General features: G+C 38.9%; 1 protein-coding gene across 1 annotated transcript; it reads right to left on the reverse strand.

Annotated features, from left to right (window-relative positions):
- Window positions 1-359: 359 nt before the first annotated feature.
- Window positions 360-2,858, reverse strand: LOC108093528 (predicted GPI-anchored protein 58). Its single transcript, XM_017193621.2, is given in 4 exon segments — window positions 360-1,031; window positions 1,033-1,284; window positions 1,286-1,377; window positions 2,636-2,858. Coding segments are annotated over 4 exon segments (867 nt in total). The 5' UTR covers window positions 2,745-2,858; the 3' UTR covers window positions 360-617.
- Window positions 2,859-21,298: the final 18,440 nt, after the last annotated feature.

The raw sequence follows: 21,298 nt of genomic DNA on the forward strand, positions 1-21,298 counted from the left end.
TTTGAATGGAAAATAGCCGAAAGCTTTTTCCAGAAACGGAATCGCTAGTTCATAGTTTTCGATTTTTTTACTAAAAATTCTTTATCTATTTATTTTTATATTATTGATTTTCATAGCTGCATTTCTAAATTTTTGCTTTTATAGAAATTTATCTCGAAAAGTTTTTCAGGGAGGGTACGTCATTTAATAATACATCATTTTTATTATATCTTTCTTTCGTTAAATGCTTACTCCGTGTTGTGGCCCTATACTCAAAGGTATTAACAACATACGATTTTTGTCTTTATTATTTTAACGGTCGTTTTATAAACGACAAATGGTATAAAGAATGTCTTGAATGAATAAAATAGTTTTGGTCGTTTCGAAGTTAGGATTTTTATTTATATAATTTATGGGGAACTTCTTATCGTTTCGAAAAATGGACTCATTATGTGTAATAGAAGAAGATTATTTACTTGAAGAAAAAAATTCGTCATGCAACAAATTGATAAGCAGGCACATTTTTCTGGTATGACCAACCAAGGTTCATCGTAATATTTTTAAGTTGAATTAGCACTCACTAGACAATAAATTGAAGACTTAATATCAACGGATTTGAAATGAATTATTTCCCTAAATTAAAATATAAATGCCTTCATGCTATAGAAAATCACCAGCATGGCCAGAACTCCCTGTGGAATGTAGAGTGTGGGTGCCGAAGATCGCTTTTTGGGGTAGTACACGGTTTTCTTGGAGAGCAGGATGACCTGGGGAGGCTGGCCAGGGATGGGCTGAGCTGCGGGGGCAACCGGGACAGGAGCTGGAGCTGCCACTGGAACAGAGGTATGAACTGGTGCCACAGGAGCTGCAGCCGGTGGAACGGGAACCGCTGCTGCAGGAGCCACTGCAGCTGAAGCTGGGGCAACAGGAGCTGCAACAGGAGCTGCAACAGGAGCTGCAGCAGGAGCCGCAGCAGGAGCTGGAGGCCCTGCCACGGGAGCAGGGATCACCGGCGAGGGCTGTGGCATCACTGGAACGTGGGAAACACTGGGGGGCAATGGCGGGAGCCGGTTGATTGGACTGCTGCAGCGTGGGGCAAATCAGGTGCTGCGTTTCCGTGTAGGTCTTCGGATTACTGGGATTCGGTTCGCGGATGGTTTGCTTGTAGCATCCATTGGCATCGGGGGCCCCTGTTTCGATGACGGTCATCTTCTTGGGATCTGGTGGTGCTGGAGCCACCACGGCAATGGGTGCAGGCGGCACTGGGACACCTGCCTGGTAGAAGTGGTGCACCTGCGCCACGGGGGGCAGCAGGAGCTGCAGCTGGAGCCTGGTGGGACTTGGCCACCACGTTCCCTATTACGGCGCCAGCCAGAGCTCCACCCAGAAGACCCACGCCTTTAAATTGCAGAGAAAAGTTTGACAACATTAATACAACATTTTTAGATTTGTATTTTTGTTTGGTTAAGCTTGGGAATGCACGCTTCAATTAAAATTTAAGCATATTTGCCGTAATACCGGATTTATTCAAAGGACTTTTCAAGCCCATAAGTAAAAGACAAGTAGGTACTCTTTACTCTTCAATAAGAACTAATTCGTATTGCTTAAAAATTTATAAAGCGACAATATAGTAATTTTTTTTTTAATATCTAGGAAATTTTTCCCAATAATAAAAAGTTTAATTCGACTTGAATTAATTTTGTTGGTTAAAAACAGTAATTAAACTTATATAATATATAATATATATATAATATATAATATATATTATATATCTATACTAATATTATAAAGAGGTAAAATTTGTTTGTTTGTTTGTTTGTTTGTTTGTTTGTTTGTTTGTTTGCAGGGAATAGGCTCCGGAACTACTGGTCCGATTTAAAAAATTCTTTCGCCGATAGAAAGCGATATTATCGTGGAGTTAAATAGGCTATAATTTATTTTGAAAAAAAATAGGGATCCGTAAGAAAATAGCAATATTGTCGCATATAAAGTGAGTTGCTACCTCATCACACTGACAAACACGCTCCCATAGCATTTTAACTCAATTTTTGTGTTCACTGTGAAATTGTGAAAAAAAAAGAATTTTTATTCAATTTAAGTTGAACTGTGAAAATTATGTGGATCGTGCATTTGAGGATAAATTCACCACTCTGTCCATAGTCCAAAATGCTTAGAGGACGACGTGCAAACATTGGCCGCAGACATCCAAGCCAGCAGCCAGTATATTCACAAAACTTAAGCGAAGAGAGACAAATGAGCACATGGAGATCATTGGCATCATTCAATCGCTTGGCATTCCAATATGACCCCACTGCGAACTACAGTGATAATGAAAATTTAGATATTGGACCAATGGCGACTATATACCGATATTGCAGTGCGTTAAAGTTTAAAAGAGAAACGGCTGGATTGTGCTGCGCAAGTGAAAAGTAAAACTGGAAAAGTGTTAAATCACCATCTGTTGCAACATTGACTTTTATGTTGTTAAATTGTGTTGACCAGCGAAGCGGACACAGGACCTCTAGTATATTATATATATATATAGATATATATATATATATATATATATATATATATATATATCAACAAATAAACCCTTAAAAAATGTATTTGAAAATTTCGTTTCTAAGGGCACTTTTTATCTTTGTTCACTTACCAAAAGCACGTTTACGACCTCGTTTCGGTTGGGCTTGGCTAAATGGCACCAGACTCAAGCTGAGCAACACCACCAAAAGAAAGACTTTAGCCAGATTGCGATAAGACATGGTTAGATAACGGAAAACTCGATTAGCAAGAGATATTTGACTAAATCGGCGTTCAGACTTGAACTGATCGCAGAGTTTTTTAGCCGACTCGTTGACGAAGAATTTTGTTCGACTTGCAAATATTTACACAGTTGCCTTAGGAAGTTTAACGAAATTTATCGTATGGCGCATGTTTATTTCTCGCTTTAATTTAATTTTATGCGGCACATGAAACGCTCATTAAGCCCCAACATCTTATACAGTAAAGTTTGTTTTTTGGAAACGAGAGAATTTATATAAGAGAGATTTGCTCATGCAATGAGGTTTTGTTTTCCTAGAAAGAAAATGCCCTAAAATTAAAAGCTTTAGAAATATGTTATCTAAAAAATCTTTTCCATTACTTTGTTTTAGTTTTCTGTTTTACAAAGTTAAATTGTCTTGTCAAATTAGTTTACCTAAAAGTTGTTTATTCAAATGTCATACTACGCTGCATTAAGCTTATAAATTAGTTACCGACCCAAAAAGTTATTTTAGGAATGCATTGTAAAGTAATTTACAAATCGTGTATTCCGGCAACTTTGTAGCAGCTTTCGCAACCGAAACGAAATACATAATGGTCGACTCAAAAGTGTTCTTATTATCCCGTCTCAAAAGTGGTGTGATTTACTCAAAAACCCAAAATAAAATGGAAGCCGCAAAAAAGAGCAAGCGGTAATTGTTTAATGAGCGGCGGTCTCTCAGTCGCCCTTTTGGATTTCATTTTTGCAGTAAGTTGGCCAAATTTTAAGAAGCAGTATCAGCTGGTAAACTCAGGCACATGGCACGTGAGGTTACATTTAATTTTCATAATTTTTCGACCATCCGAGGTGGACACGCAACTCGGTTTGTGTTAACACTCCAAAGAGAAGGGCTTCCCTACTTTGGCTGGCATTGGCTATTGATTAAATCGGCTTAAAGCTTTGACTAATGATGACAGAAGATTTGGCTTGAGAACATGGGGCGCTAGAGCGCATAATTCGTTAGTGTTGGTGGAAGCTGCCGAGTCATGGGGCAAATGTTTCGGTGTCGAAATGACCTGCATCAAATGTTCCGCCCTGAGAAATCTCCAGTCATTTGTATTCGGGGGATTTGCCGGCAATTTGTGAGACGCGACTTTAATTCGCTTAATAAATATTTGCTTAGTTTCTCGGCTAGCTCAGGTTTTGGTTTTCGGAGGTAAGAGAAAAGGAGGCGAGAAATTCTCCTTAAACACAATGGACAATTGTCAATTGCAGGACATTCTCTGCCTTTTTTGGGGGTGCGACACTTGAGTTCTCCACTCGGCCATTAATCATTCTCCGAACGAAACACAGGAAGAATAATAGTTGAGATGAAGATTTTACTTTAAGAGTTTTTAAAGAAATGAAGTTACACTAAAATTGAGTCCGAATCTTTATGATAGGTTTAAAAAATAATTTCCCCTATAAAGTATAAAATGTGTGCCAGATTTATACGAATAAGTGTCAAAACAATCCTAAGAATATCACACCAAAAATTGTATTTAAGAGTTATTAACGTTTCCCTTGGAAGTTGTCAATTTAATAGGCATCTTGTTTTAGATTTTTTTTTTATAAAATTTAATAGGGTCATATTGACTTCCTGTTTCAAATTTTTGGCACAAACCTTAAAGACAGGAACCTCTTTAACCAGATCAATTTCAATGATTGCTTCAGAAACACATAACAAAGATTTTAAATCGAAATCGTCTCCATTTCTCTCTGTGTAGAGTGACGACGGAAACGTCAGAGGCAGGAAGTTCGGGGATATGCGGCCAGGAGGCAGTGCAGCTTTCTCTCTGCCCGCTGATGGACATCTTGGGCCAGGGACCTCCGACGAAAGTCTTCCTTCCCCCTTCTCACAGGGATAATGATGCGCAAATCGCTGGCAGTCATCGCCGGCTCATCCTCCGAATGTGGATGTGCTCGGCTTTTGGCCTGCTTTGTTTCACGTTGTGGTGGCTTGCTTTTAGTTGCCTCTATTATCCTTAATGCGAGTCACTTTGTTAGAAACGTCAGTGGGCCTGCAAGCGCCATTATCGTCATCGTGCTGGCGGGCGAAAAAAACAACAAAAAATATGAATCGGAAAATGTGCAGACACGCCGCCTCCTCGCCGAAAATGCACGGGAATGAAGATAAAACATGACAGGCGGTTCACATCCAGTCATTTATAATAGGGCCAATATGGGACCCTTCCCCCATCCGCAGTTTATCATCCTGGACCCCGAGATCTGGGCTGTACTTACTGAATCTCGCTGGGCTGCGTTCGAAAAACTTCAGCAAACTCGAGACCTAATGAAATAATTGTGGCGAGCTATTTACAAGCATCTAATTCCGATTCGATGGCGAGCCAATAAAAATATGCCATAATTATCCAGAAGCCAGGTTCTGGCCGGGATGAACCAGTCCTAGACGGCACAGGCTGCAATGTTAATGACATAATTTAAAAAGCAATTCATTAATAGCCGATGTCAGGAGCCCAGGAGTCTGCGAAGCAATTAAAATGCGCACAAAGAAAGCTTGTTCGAGGCCGGATTGGAAATTCAGATGCTCGGCCCAGAATGTTAATGGTAATTAAAACTGATTCTCATCGAATATGGGTGAATAAGTTCGAGCGCTCTTTAAAATAAACTTAACGAATGGAAATTGAATTAAACAGCTCCCACTGGAGGACAAAGGAGGGATATCATTGCTTCCTTTTTATTTCCACACTATTTATGGGTATTAAATAAACATTTGGCCAACTTCAAATGATAATTTCTTCCTTCTTTGATGTGCTTCATTGAAATAGATTTTTTTTATTCTATAAATTAACGTCGTGGACTTTGAAAAATGTGTCTCTCTACCTGCAGAAAAAAAAATAAAATGATGTAAAGGATTGAACGCATAAATTATATTCTATTTAAATAATTGGAAGAACTATTTGTTTCTTTCGATTTGCAGACTTCTTACAAGTATTATAACCGCATAAAGTTTAAACATATAATTTAAATTCTGCTGTTATTTCAAACTAGAAAATAATTGGAAATGTCTTCGAGCTTTCTATCTGCCAGCTCTGCTTATCTTGAACTCTGGCATCGTCTCCGCGGCCACTGAAATGTGTTTTGGTTGCGCAACCCCGATGTCCTGGCCATGTCAAATCATCCTTTTGGTATTCGGCCTTTGTGCCCAGTGGAGTGATTTATGGGCTGCTCTTCTTTCTGCCCTGTTTGGAAATGTTTCTGTGTAAATATGCCAGCAGCGGGACACATTCCAAAATTGGTCCGTGCAAATTGTTTGCCTCAGCACTATTATCCTTTTCGCAGGATGTCGCTGCTGCTCGCTTTTTAGGTAATTGCTGACTTTTGCCATTTCGTCTGGTGAGTTATTCGATTCCTATACGAAAATTTGATATTCCGACCACATGCTGTGATTAAATTGTGGATGCCAGATCTTCTTCTGCTCCGAGTCACTTTTCCAGGAGCTTGTTTTGTAATTGAAAATAGTTTTTGGCACTGATGAGAGTGCACAAACTTTGTCGAGAGGCGTGACTGAGATTGCAGTTGTTGATTAGAACTTCCGAGTTTTGCAAGGGCAAGTGACCTTTTGTTTATTAGAGGAAAAGCAATAATATTGCAATCCGAAATATAGGAAACAAATTAAAATAGATTTATAGCTTTTATTGTATATTTCCACATCAAAGAAATTTATAGTTTCAACTTAAGCCATGTTGTTTGAACTTCTCAAATTTAATTTTCAACTTTTAGGACAGCCTCTGCCCATTTTTGTGGCACCGCCTGCTGGGCAATTTATCATAACGAATGCTCGCAAGTTCCAGAAACTATAGCCAACGCTTTACGCAACACTTGAGCATGCAAATTTAGTAAATTGGAAATAGAGTCGCCGCACTTCGAAACCGCAAAACCCATCGCCCAATAAGTTTTCGACGGGTAACGATACACAAATGGCGATGGGTGGGGCCTGGTCCAGTCTCGACTTCAGTCGGAGTTCCTGGTCAGGCCAAAAACTTCAAGACGGGCATGTGCATTTGTCATAAATTAGAAACTGTAACTTCCAGTGCTCGCTTTTTGCACCGCTCCACCCAGCACTTAAATTTATTGCAAATAACTCTTTCCCTTCATATCTTTTTTCAGGCGGCATTTTATGCTCCGTACTCTTCGGCGTTGGCTTAATTTTTTAGCCAAGCAAACTAATCAACGCCCACAGTTTGCGATTGCGAGAAGGTCGTCGGTGGGATGAGGCAACAGCCTAAATGAAGTGTGTTAAATTCGAGCGGAGACCCCTTTCAATTATATCTCTATTTTTGTGTGTGCTCACCCATAAGTAAACACCAACTTGGCTACAATGAAACCCGAGCCGGCCAACGCAAATAAATCTTGGCCTAAGTGTTGTGGTCATTTAGCAAATGTCCGGCAATGTCCGGCATGCAAATTTGTATGTGTCCTTCTGGGGTTGGATCTTTCGCATTTTTTTATACCCTTGCAGAGCAAAAGGGTATTATAATTTCAGTCAGAAGTTTGCAACGCAGTGAAGGAGACATCTCAGACCCCATAAAGTATATATATTCTTGATCAGCATCACGATCAGAATCCAAATCCGTCTGTACGTCTGTCCGTCTGTCCGTCTGTCCGTCTGTCCGTCTGTCCTCCTGTCGGTTTCTATGTAAACTAGTCTCTCAGTTTTAAAGCTATCTCGCTGACACTTTCCCAAAAGTTGTGTAGTTGTTGCACGCAGTATATAGGTCGAAACGAGCCGGATCGGCCGACTATATCGGATAGCTCCCATACAAGAGAATGAAATAAAAATTCTTACTCCGTTGTTTTTGATCAGATCGACTTGATTTCTTCCAGATGGCGTTTTCTAACTGCTATTGAATTTCGTATTAAATTTTATCAAAATCGGATAACTCTATCATATAGCTGCCATAGGAGGATCAAAATATATATATATAAATAATCAAAAAAAAATTATAATGTCGTTGTTTTTAATGCCACGAGCATGATTTTTGGAACATCAAGTTTTTGAAATACTCTTAAATCGAGAAAAAAATTTCATAAAAATCGGAGTACTATATCATATAGCTGCCATAGGAAAGATAGAAAAATCTATATAGAAATAACGGAAATAAAATTATAACCTCGTTGTTTTTCATCAGACAATCATGATTTTTGGAATATAGAGTTTTCTAATGAGTCTTGAGTTACATATTAAATTTTATGAAAATCGGACGACTATATCATATAGCTGTCATATGAACAATATGGTAAATAATAGAAAAATCGTCATAGATTCGATGTTGTTAGCCTTTATGTACCTATTTTGTTTGACATATTTAATGACTGCAAGGGTATATAAGCTTCGGCTTGCCGAAGCTAGCTTCCTTTCTTGTTTCTTATTAAACTTAACTAGTGAACTAAAAGAGTACAGTATAGTGAATTGGTTTACAAATATATTTTCATTTTCATTTCTTTAATGATGAATGTGTATTATAATTTTCTCTAATTTTCTGTATTAAACGAAATGTATATAACGCCCAGCCGATATAAGGAAGACATATCCTTCTGTTTCTCATTCTTCCCCTCAGTCTCATTCCTATTTTCGTTTATATATATCCCCGTCACAACGAAAACATAAACACATAAGTGGTAGTCCTGTCAAAGTCAAAAAATAAACGCAGCGACAATAATGATTTATGTGCGCCGAGTCGAAAAGGAAAGATCCTTGGTTTTATGAAAAGGACCCAAGGACTCCAGCTTTTGGGGGTGATAGCTGGGGAGTGGGTGTTTCCAAGTCACATGAAAATCTGGAGATATGCTAAAGAATGTTGTTGGAGTTGGAAAAGCGCGACAAATGCGAAAATAATTTGTAAGACAGCTAGAGACAAAGAAAATAAATTTTTCCTGGGTAGGAATAACATAATTTCTTAGGCATTATTTAACTAGGAAAGAGTAATAAATCTTAGAAAATAGTTATTAGTTATAATGAGACCAATATGTCGTGATATTAGGATTCCTTTGAAGTCGTCACTTTCAATAGTTTCCTTTCTGTTAAGTGCTTAAAGAACCTTGGAAACTTTTTTGGAAGTTTGGAAAAGTTTTTTTCTGGTGTGAAATTGGCAATAACGTTGGTCATAAAACGATTTACTGATATTGACCTTTCCAGAGTAAAAACTATTCAGGGGAAAGAGCATTTTGTTTACAAGGTTGTTCAACTTAAGCTTTAAAAATTTGGTAATTCGTATAAATGGCTAAATTCATGAAAAGGGGAATATAAATTTGTATGTATAAATATGAAAAAGCATCATCAAACACAAGTTTCAATATCTATCAAAATATACTTTTATACTTTTTATACTTTTTATTGATTTCAGCGCTCGTGAAACATACAAATAAATAAGTATAAGGTAAAGTAATAGGTAAAAGAAGTTTTACCTAGAAAACTGAAAACTTCCAACAACTTAAAGCATTTAATTGATTTTTCAGACTTCGACAAAAAGTGCTGGGACCATTACCAAATTTGAATTTGCACAGCAAACTCAATCGCTCCACGAACCCCCAATCCCCCAACTCCACATCATTTTTGCCAATGCCGTGCCAGTTCATAAGCCACAGAAATGCAAAACCGCCATAATAAAGGATAATGTCGGCGCATATTAAACAAATGACTTCCGTTCGTCTAGGTCTTGGCAACCCAACTGCCCCCCACAACGTTTATTCAGGGAAAGCAAGCGAAAGGATATTGAAATGAGTTGGAGAGCTCGGGAAAATGCAAATTCATGCCGAGCGGGAAATGACGTGTGCAAAATTTCACAGGATGATGATGGGGCAAATAACCCTTCAGCCGAAGTGCTTAATTAAAAACTTTGCCACTTTTAAAAACGAATTAAAGGAGGACAGGAAGTGTCATTTTTTTATATTTTTTTTGGCAAATCTCCGCTGTGACCTGTTGCCCCACAAACCGCAGAAGTTTCTCACAGTAATTCTCACTGATCTCTACCCTTTTCCCCTCCCGTTGCACGTTAATTACGAGAAGAGAGTCTGAGCAGGCCTAATCGCTGTTTAAGTACACGGTAGTGGTCGCGGCTTAAACGCGAATTACGCCCAATGCCTCGGCGCTGCGGAGCGGCGGACTCATGACCATTTAATGTAAACAATAATTAAAAGCCAGGCGGGAGAGAAGACTCTGCAGCCAGTCCCCATTCCCCCTCCCATACAGACTGCCCCCCGGATTTCATGGCTTAATAGCTGCAAAGTGCAAGGCTTGATTATAGTGCTTACTGGCCAGTAGGAGTACCGCGGTCTAAGCCATTGCCGGTCGCTGCCATATTAGTCACAGTGCGGAACGGCCCCCGATGGCTAGGTGGCCTGCTCAGCTGGCAGGAAAGCCCACGGAGAACCTATATGGCGAGGGATTAGTTGCCAAGAGTCGGACCAAGACTTACCAGAGCCACCTTGCGATACTCTCTCCCTTTTTGATAAAGCCATCTGTGTTCTAAAATAACTTGAATCAATAAACATATATAATCAACAGCAGAATTACCATATATTAATGTGTACTTTACAGCGATGTCTTTAATTTGTAGGGACATCCTTGCTAAAATATTGATAATGTCCGAAAAGAAAGGAGCCCTTTTTAAAGATGTTATTTTCTCCGAAACATAACATTTTATAACATTTTTTATTAAAAAACATGATAACACTTATTTATTTCTCTGTTTCTTAGTTTTTTAATTTTATTTGCAAATAAATAAGAAATGTTTTTTTCAATTAACAAAATTTTGTGATATGGATTTAGTGATGAATGTTTATATTTTCTTAAACATTATGCACCAGTAACACATGTTTTGGAAGCTAATTTCTATAATGGGCCCTTCTTAACTTCACATTTATTTACTTATGGAAACTTATATTTAGTATGCCCTACGTGAGGGCATAAAAAGAAGCTTGGTAATTCAATCATTACAAAGTCTGCAAAGTTTGGCTTGGCTGGATCTTATATAGTCCGAATCATTTTTGGGTTCGTCTAAGCTGGATTCTCAGTAAAAATAATCGATCCAGGTGCACATTCCATTGACACTTCTTAGAATGCGACGAGAAAGGATAAAGCCCACAGCTAAAAAATAGTGTGATTACAAAGTATGAGAGCAATTATTATATTAAACAACCTTCGCAGTTGCATTTCTGTTTTTACTTAACTCTGGGCGATATCAATGTCAACTTTGTTGTTTGCTATTTACATTGCACATTTTCCTGCAGCTCGTGCTTTTTCTGCAGTCCGCTTATTAAATCACCCCGTTCAACTTGAACTTGCTGTTTTTGTTGCACTTATGCTAGGGGGCGTGGCTCCTCTTTTTCGAGACTTGCGCAACCGAAGGCAGGACTTCTCCTCCATTCGGGGAGGTGACGTCTATGCAGATTTTGCAGACGCTGCAAGGACGCTCGTCACTGAAATTTTCGCTCTGGGCAACGCCCACCAGGACACAAATCGTTTGTGTTTCTCCGCTTCGGGGGTTGAATTCCGATTTATTTGGGAAATTGCATTTCTGACATTGCACTGCCTGATGGCGGATTTTTCATCTTTTTTTTCCTGTTGCAAATTGGGAGGTTTTTGTATTGTTTTGCCAATAGTTTTTTTTTTCTGGGTTGATTAGGTTGAACCAGATGCTTTTACTCGATCTAATTTAATTAAGCAAACTTTGTAGGGCGCTTTATTTTCCATTTAAATGCTGATTCATGCTTTTTATTTCCTAATATTAAGTGTTAATATTAGCTATTGTTATTTTTTAAATTTTGATTTAGGTACCACTTCTTACTGTTGATTTAAATACTTGCATTTGGTTTCCCCACACTTTGAAATACAAAAGTCGTCACAAACAGACCTTCAATAGCCAAAAAGCCAAGACCTGGATACGTGTATTTTATTATCTCTCGGCACCCCTTTCCTCCCTTTTGGGCCAAGTTAAACATTTATCAAAACTACTCCGTATACGTGCCCTTAGCTCCCAGCAGATACGGATGTGGATAAGGCGGTCTCATCTCTCTTCTTTGGAGAAGGAGCCAAGGCTGCCGGCACTGAAGAGACCCCGGCAAAAGAACGAGTATTCGAGTACGAGTATTTTTCAGACGAAAATATTTTTGCATAAATTACAATAGCAGTGGCAGAACAAGAGGAACAACAATGAACAAGATGTCTACCAGAAACGGCAACCAGCAAACACATTCTTGGCATATAATTTAGTGTCGCTTATGAAGTAAACTTATCTAAGCGGAAATAGAAGCGCTTAAAGTGTATTTTGTGTTGCACTGGAAATAAAACTGACTTTTTGAACTAAAACTTAAAATGGGTTAAGCTTTCAAGACTAGATAAGTAGGGGAGATGTGGGGGTTGTGGGCATAGTTTTGTTTTTGGCTTATAATTACCGAACTAGTGCATATTATTTGGACATATGGGTATCTGTGTAAAGCTAGAGACCTAAGCTAACTAATTATGAAAAAACATACTTGATTTTGTCATGCGAAAAAATTTCATATGGACTTTTGTAAAATCGTAATTTTCAGCTAAAATTTTTTTTTGGGGGGTTGTGGGCACCCTGGGAATAAATGCTGCAAACGGAATAATAATGGATAATGAAAAGAAATCAAGAATGAAGCGTGAAAATCTTAGTTATAATCTTTATCTCACGAATATTCTGAAAGCCGAAATATAAAGAATAAAGCGTGGAATTCTTAGTGATAATCTATATCTTACGAATATTCTGGAAGCCGAAAAATGAAGAATAAAGTGTGAAAATCTTAGTGATAATCCCTCTCAGCGGGAGAGGATCCTTTTCCAAGAGCCTAAAATTTCTACAAGAACGTTCTAGAGGGTCCCAAACAAATTTTGAAAACAATTTTACAAGAAATTGTAGGTAATAAAAAAATTTGACAAAAAAAAACGGGTGCCCACAACCCACCCAATATTGGTGCCCACAACCAACTTTCGCAGGCATTTTAAGAAGTAATTAAAAAATGTGTTTGCATAAATTTTTTGGTTCAAATCGATATTGTTCCATTTAGTATATTGCTTTGACTAAATAAAAATGCATTACACTTACCTTTTTAATCGATTCACTTTAATTGATACAGTATTGAAAATCTTTGAATAAAGTTTCACCAAGCACAAGAAGAACCAATTCGTTAATTTCAAAAAGCAAACGCGTTCGTTTACTTTGATATTTGGCATAAATCATACATAGGGTAATTGCTTGCGAATGACATTACCAAAAAAATTCAATCTTCATTTTGTGAAGATATACGTAGGGGTGCCCACAACCGACCCATGCCCACAACCCCCACTTCTCCCCTAATTATAAAGGAAAAGACGTCAATATTTCCATAAATATTGAACCACCAATTAACAATTATGAAAAATAACGCACAATAGATTTTTCAATAAATGTTAAAAAATTCCTTTCAGATGGGAAAACCAATTTTGTAAGAAGTCTTTCAGTAGACTTCTATTATAATATAAAAAAAATATATATTATGCAATTCATCCAGTTAAAAAATTTATATTTTATGCAAATGTTGTGCAGTTGATAAAACTTTACTTAAAATTCCAAAACCATTTAATATCAGATGCCTGTTTTGTTTTTGTAGGAGGACTATTTTCTCGGAGTGTAAAGTGTCTACAGAGTGGGTGAGGAGTTCGGAACAGGTTGTTGTGAGCCCTACTCAAACACACATGCAGCGCATAAATTTTCGCGATGCGGTTAAAAAAGTATCTCAAGTATTTGAGCACCATAAACGGGCTGCCAGAAAGAGAAGGAGAAGGAGAAAGAGAGTGAAAGGGAGACCTGGCAATGGCGTTGAAATTTAAATTCCTAAGAAAGTCGTAAATTATTTTTAGTGGTTTATCAAGTCAAGGTACATTGTGTCTGTGAAAGCGGTTACCGAAACTTATGTGGGAGAAGATGGCGGGTATTTATGGGGGAAGAAGTGGACTTCTGATACCCTGGGGAGAGTTCGTCAGCTAATTGCCTCGAATAACTCATTACAGCTTCCGCTGCGACCTCAGGCGCTCGCATTCTATGCAGTTCCTTGACAAATGATCTAGCCACCAATCATAGGGGACCTCAGTCCCCTCCGCCAGCCCCTCCGGAATCCCTCCAAGTCTCAGGCGCCTTTCATTCATCAAGAATCTCAGTTTGACTTCCAGATATCAACTACACGCAGAAAGATTTTGAGGTAAAGCCTGTAAATAAATAAATATACGATCAATAAAAGGCAGTATGTTTAGAAATAATCAAGATCTCCTGAACCGAAACACAAAAGGGTTATATTATGGACCAATTATTTACACCTAGACCAAGGGTTATATGACTTTTATTTATGGAAAATAAAATATGTTAATCAAGATAACCTGTAAACAATATTATTATTATTATTATTATTATAATTGTTCCTGTATAAAAAAAATAATACGACTTATTAGTCTTTTATTAATACTTAATCTTTTTATCAGATTGAAAATTATTATATTTAACTTATACTTTCCTCATCTCTCATTACATTTTTATTTTCCCTGGAGTTGCTGTACAAATATTGCGAGGTGATGGCTAGCAATTAAGGCGACAAACGTTCAGAAAGGGGCGTGGCCGACCATCTGGCGTGTGCGATGATGTATGGCCTGCATTTAGGCGCATCGGCGGTGATTGCTACCAAGCGAAGAAGACTGAAGCTGAAGACTGCCAGCGCTTAACTGCAAAGCTGCGAATTGCAGGCGCCGAGATGAAAGACATATTTCCGTGATTTATTTCACTGGAGGCGCTACTGTCGTCGGCAAGTTGGCCAGGGACGGGCGGCATTAATGTGAATGGATTGCCTTGTCTACGATTCCTTCGGGTGGAAATCTTTGTAGTGAACTCTATGCGTAAAGCAAGGCTTGTAAACACATGGGGCGTATGTGCGATCTTGGTTGAATGAGACGTCAACAAAGCTACTATCTCGCATTAACCCACTTTTCCTTGGCGTTCCAGAAGACTAGGTATCAAAAAATCAAAGTATGATTAAAGCATCTAAGTATGTTTTCTATAGAATCACTGATGACTTACTATTTGCAATTTGTGTCTTAATTTCTACTAATCATTACCCAAAACGTTTTTTCAATATTTGTTTAAAATTTTAGAAGTTATTATAAATATTCTTTTAAGCATTTTCACAATTAATTAACATAAGTGCATGAATAAAAGCCGAAATAAAAAATCGAACTTTAAAGTTATAAGTTATATGGCAAACACCACAACGCGCCAAATTGATTTAAATTCAATGACACATTAAGTGGCGCTCTAAAGACGCTCATTTAAATCACTTGCCCCACTCGTCCTCCGCTCGAAGTGAGACCCCCAGTGAATGGAATCGAGGGTTCCGACAGACAGACTGGCGGTCGGACGACTTCTTGGGGCTCTGGCAAAACTGTTTAACATAATCCTGGCCCCGCAAGGACTGACAAAATGCGTCGGCAATTTGTTTATTGGCGCTGGCTCGTCTTTTGTCGGCAGCAAACATGCCACAAACTACGCGCTGCAAATAAATCACCAAAAATATTTCAACTACACTCGCTCCTTAGAAGGTACACCGAAGAAAATGGGATATCATTAGGTAGTATTGTTATCATAAAATATATTAAATAATGTTAGCGATAATGTTCTCTGTAACCATTGCTTGGTTGATTTAAATAAGTAATTTTTTATTTGAATTAAAAGTATATTTTACTAAATATCTATTATGGGTAATCGAAATATTTCATTGTGTGAATCTGTTTCGGATTGTGTATGGCTATAGCTATATTGATGGTGGGGTCGGTGGGGAGGTCGCTGCCCACACTGCCGGCATATGTTTCCATGTTCCATGTTCCTTGGCCTGTCGGAAGTTTGCAATGTTTCAACAGGAAGCCCTTGATTGTTTGTGTGACTTGTTTGCCGTCGACGGACTTTATTTGTGTGGGTTCTGTCTACTGTTATTTTGACTTCAGCCTGACACTTTGACTTTGCCATTGAAAGACGTGCATTGTATCGCATTGTGAGTGAATTGAGCTAATTCATTTGTCAAGTGCCCTGTGAATCATCGGTGCGGAATGTCAATGAACTTCAGTTCCATATCGATAAGTCTACAAAATATGAGCCTTTACTCTGAAATCGCCTTTTAATGTGAACGGTTTCTGTTACCATCCTACATTTGTCACACCCTTGAAAGCGAATAAATCAGCGTGAAATTCTTTCCTAGTAAAAGGTAGCGACGGAATTTCTGCGGCATTGTTTGGATTTCCCGGCGTTTTTATTCAGATTATATCCACCTTGTGTCATAGTAACTTTAGCTTGGTAACACATGCCACATAAATTATAAGTAGCAGAAGGGGGGAACATTTTTAAGCCAAGCGCAAAAAATAATGAGAAGGAGTGTGTAACCTTTTATTAAATGAGGTGGAGCCTCAGAAAATGTTGTAATGATGTTTGCAATTTAATTAGTACCAAAAAGATATAAGCTTTAAAAGTCAAAAGTATATGTTATACCCAAAGAAATTCTTACAGCTGCACCTCTTTAATGGTGACCTACATAAATTTCTCTGTGATTGGGATTAATGCGTCGGCCATTTTTCCAACTCACAAAATCTGATCAAATTAAAGGTAACAATTCCGGCAATCCGTCATAAAGGACTTGGAACTGGAACCCGGTTGTCTATGTAGCAAGGGATTAAGATGCGTGTGGCATGGGGCTTAATGACCATAATGACCAACAAGAAGGCCATCATCTGGACCAGGACATCGCAGGACTCCACTGCTGATGCCACTGCTTCTGCTCCTGATGATGATGATGATGATGCGCAGATTGCCCCTAACGAAGAGATGGGGCAACACATGATGTGGCCGAAAAATTGTACAAATTACTTCAACCGCAACTACGACGAATGTTTTCGCCGGAATGGAGTGGACTTCCAGGACGACCTTATCCTGTTTGCTTAGGTTCAGCGAGACTGAGGGGTTGCAACCCCCGTTTTTATTAATGATTCACAATTTTATGTTGCACGTATTTATCACATTTGAGTAGGCTGCAAACACACACACACACCATTACAAATACACACTTGCGACAAACATCCAGCGGCGACAGGTATTTTGTAAGCTGAAAACTTGACAGACTTGTTTCTGATCCTTTTTTTAGCTTGCTGTCGTTATGACAAGGACCAAGGACAAGGGAGCAAGCGGCCCGAGCGACATGTTTTGCAGTTTTCCGGTTGACCGCAACAAAAGACAGCCTGTCACGCCGCCCCCTTTTCACCTCCCCTCCTGCAAACATATATCTTGTAAGAGCAGCAACAATGGCAGCGCCCCGGGGTCCAAAAACAACTTTTGTCAACACACAAACACCCCGCCTGCCAGAGTATGTGCGTGTGCTTGTGTTGGTGTTTGTGTTGGGTGTCAATTGTAACGTAGTCAAAAGGTCGACTTAAGTGACTTTATTAAGCGGTTTAAAAAGGGACAGGTTGCACACACACACACACACACCAGCAAGTGAACATGAGTCTGCCAGGGAGTCCTTACAGCCAAGTAAATGAGCCGCTTTTGTTAGCTGCAACTTACCGAATGGATTAGTATGGAATTAAATGGTATATTTCACGGAGACATTAGCTAATTTGTTTAAAATTTTACATGGGTTTGAAAAAAGCTACATGGTATATTTCAATCATTCTCATTCAATATCAAACAATATGTTTCATAGGAGAAAAGATTTTTAAATAATTTTGTGGTAAGTACTTAAAAAAAAAAAAGCGTCTTGGCAACATGCCTAAAAACATGTTTAAAGAAAAATTTAACGTTTACCAGAAAATAAAAAAATGTAACCTTTTTTATATTAGATTAATTCAACAGTTTTCTAAAAAAAAAAAAAGGAATTTAAACAATATTCTTGTAGAAATACATACATTTTCATATGATAATAAGTTATTTCGGTGCCATTTTTGTGTTGCTGTTGGCGTTTTATTAGTTTTTCCTTACCTTTCCTTTTGTTTCTTCTTTCAAATAGCTCGCGAAAGGGCTGAAATAATTACTAACTGTTTCGGCATTTTTGGCCAAATGCCTCCGATGGCTGCCCATCAAGGCCACCGTCTGGGTCCAAAGGGTAACCGGTGACATTAAGAGTGTCGTGCGTGTCGGAAGACATCAAAGCTGATCGAGTTCGGTTCAAAGCTCGGACAATGTTCTGTCTGGGTTCCAGTTCCAGTTCCCATTGCGATGGCGATTGCGGTATCAAGTGTTTGATCATAATCATCATGAGCATCGTGCTGGCAAAACGCTTTCAAAACTGCCGCCAGCAGCTGGTGGAGCAGCCCACTAATGCCAACTGAAGGCTGGCGGTGGAACTCTATCCAGATCGGTTAGCCCAGTTTGGTCTACGCATAATTAGTCCACTGCAGCCGGATCGGCTGCTCATGATTAATTCGGCTTAATTAGCAATGCAGACGATGACGAGTTAAATTAATTCAATAAAAATGCCAAAGGAACCGGGACGAGCTTCTATTCGCGGCTGGCACATTTTTGTGCCAGGGCAAAGATCGCAATCTAATAAATTATCATTTGCACTGCAATCGTCAGTGTCCCTCAGCCTTCAATCAAGTTTGGGGGCCTTTGATCAGCTGCCGTTGGCATCAATCGAAGGTTCCAGATCCTTTAGACTACACAGAGAAATAAATGGGTTTTATTTCTATTCCCAACATTTAGAAATGAATTTCTACTAAAAAATGTCTTAATGAAATAAAAACTTTACTAAAAAATGTAAGCTTAGATTGGTTCTTAAATACATAATCTGATTTAAACAATACTTTCTGTCGAGCATAATAATCTATATTTTTTCTTGTGCAACTCCTTTGATCTTTTCTTTTTTTGGTTGATCAAAATTCTGGCCAGGTCGACTGAGTGACAGACGTTTACTTAGTTGTTATCATTCTGCTCGTGTTGATGTTTTATTGGCTTTTTCGTCGGTCTTCTCCTGGTTCTCTTAGTTGTTCATTTTATTTTTTGGGGTCTGGGCCCGCACATTCCAGAACCCTGGAGTCTGGGCCTCCGAAAACGTAATACGTCACTTCGAATTTGATGATCCCTTGATGGATTTCTCTGGCTGTCCCGAAACGCCGTTAGCAACCGCAAGCCTCTGCTAATCTTTAGGCCAAATATCTGGTAAATATTTGTCTGCCTGCGGACAATGTGGTCGCTCAAAAATGTTTGGCATTCGAACTCTAATAACAGCCCTTGGATTTGCCCTATTTGCCGCTAATTGGACCCTTTTAGATCAGGCTAAACACATTACGATTTATTAAAACAAATCAGCGAGTGCTCGTGTATTGTTAACGCATTGCTGCTTGGCTAACTTTAACCCCCTTCTAACCGAGTTTGCTGCCTAATTGCAACACTTTCCACTTCCGTTTCGGAAAACACTTTTCCAACGTGTCAGTTAATTGAAAGTGGTCAGTCTAGCGGATAGTCAGCCAGATATTCAAATGAGCGACACTTTCGCTTTCGTTGGATGTGGCGGCATTAGATCATGGGAAATCGGCCGTTAATTGGGCCCACGTATCATCTCAATTAAATTGCGCCAGCAATCAATCAGCTTATTTATTGTTCCGAACTGCGCAAAAACTCAGATCATAACTCAACACTTCGCACAGTCCTTTTATAAGCATTTTCCCATGTCAATCTGCCACAGACGCCGACTGTATAAGTAAAAGTTTTTTGTCAGCCAACTGCTACTCGTTGGTGTGTGTGTGTGCCTTATATTAAGCTATGAATTTTCATGTTATTGCAACTAATTTTCATTTAATGCGTTTGTCGTGCACTTAGGCACAGGGGCTTAGTCAAAGGGGTTTCAAATAGACATGAAAAGAAATAATGTCTTGGCCATTAAGTACATAAGCTTCATGCCCATTAAATGTTTTAATAATATTTTATTTATAAATAATATTTTTATGGAACAGTGTTTCAGGGACTCGAATTCAAATTAGTTGGCTATGAATCTTGAAAAAGAATTAACAACTTTACCTACTGTGAAAAGTTTTCTATCTTAGTATACCTTTTTCTCCAATTGGTGTAATATTATATAAGAAATATAAAATTAATTTTCCTTCGTTTTTCCATCCCTTGCTTGTAAAGCAACCCCTTTTTAGATACTTCTCTGGAAGCGCACTGGAGTCGCACAATTTTAATTGTAGACCATAAAGTATCGTACCGCATATGCGTATCGTATCTAATGCCCGCTGAAACGGGTTTGCAAAGGAAATCGCTCAGACGGGGACATTAGATTTGGCCGACTCCAGTTTATGCCACAGATTCACACAGTCGCCGATTCCGATCGGCGATGTCCGTTGGCCAACGAAAGTGGTTGCACCCGATTCGAGCACCACTTGTCCGCCGTCTGTCACTCAGGGCAGCAGTGGTTTCAGCAGCAACATTTGCACCAACAACAGAAGCAATAGCAATAGTAGCAGCAGCAACATTTGAAGCAGCAACACTGGCAACAGCAGCCATTCAGTCAAACGCTCATTCATGCATGTCCAGTCTGAAGTCGAAGTCTTGGAGTCCAACGGGGCATAATTCAATTTCCGCTGCTCAACTCGACTCCGCTCCGCTTCAGTGTATCAGTTACCCGTATTGACACTTTGATTTAGTGCTTACATGCAGCGTTTGCCATTTGCCCGCTTATTGATTTATATTTAAAGCTACTGATATATCTATTTGGAGCCCAACTCTGTTGTCGCTCGATTGAGCGATTCGAGCCGAGCTGCCTTGGCTGGAAAAGTTTGTCAACTTATGTCAGCCGGCTGAAAGCCTTCAATCGGAAGGGAATTGAGTACCATAGATTGAATTATTTTTCTCATTAAATTTATTTGTATATTTCTTATTGCTGAGCTCATCATTATAATAAATATATTTAATTGTTATTTAAGGATCTATTTTATTGTTGTCAGGAAATTATAGTTATTCTTTATTAAATGTTGCTTATTTGGCATATAACTAGCATCCTAGCATCTTTGTCTAGTTAAATGAATTAAAGGTAAATACCTCTGCTTAATAGTTTCATCAGTACAGTGTTTGCAAAGGAGCACATTGAGTGGAAGATGACGAAACTGTGTTCCCCTTACCCAAAGTCTTACAAGTTGTTGCATGCTGCCCACTGATTATGCCGCACTTTACAAAGCAACACCTCCATACCCCAATGATTGGCCTATGATTATTGCCCGCGTGTGTATCTAACAGCAGCAGCAACACCAACATTACGGCAGCAACACCATCAGCACGGCAGCAACTTGAAGAGCACGGCAGCAACACCATCGAATCTAGCAGCCTCATCGCGTGCAAAGTGTGAGCTCGTGCTCGTTGTAATGATGATGATAGCTTTTTGATGCTAATGATAGACAACCGGGCCAGAAGTTCTATGCGCTGCAATCTGGCTGTAATCCAAATCGGAAGTCGCACAATTGCGCACAGGCGGAAAGTGAAATTCCTGCAAAGG

This window comes from Drosophila ficusphila, unplaced genomic scaffold (genome assembly GCF_018152265.1).
Source record: "Drosophila ficusphila isolate 14025-0441.05 unplaced genomic scaffold, ASM1815226v1 contig_791, whole genome shotgun sequence".
Classification (NCBI taxonomy): Eukaryota; Metazoa; Arthropoda; class Insecta; order Diptera; family Drosophilidae; genus Drosophila; species Drosophila ficusphila.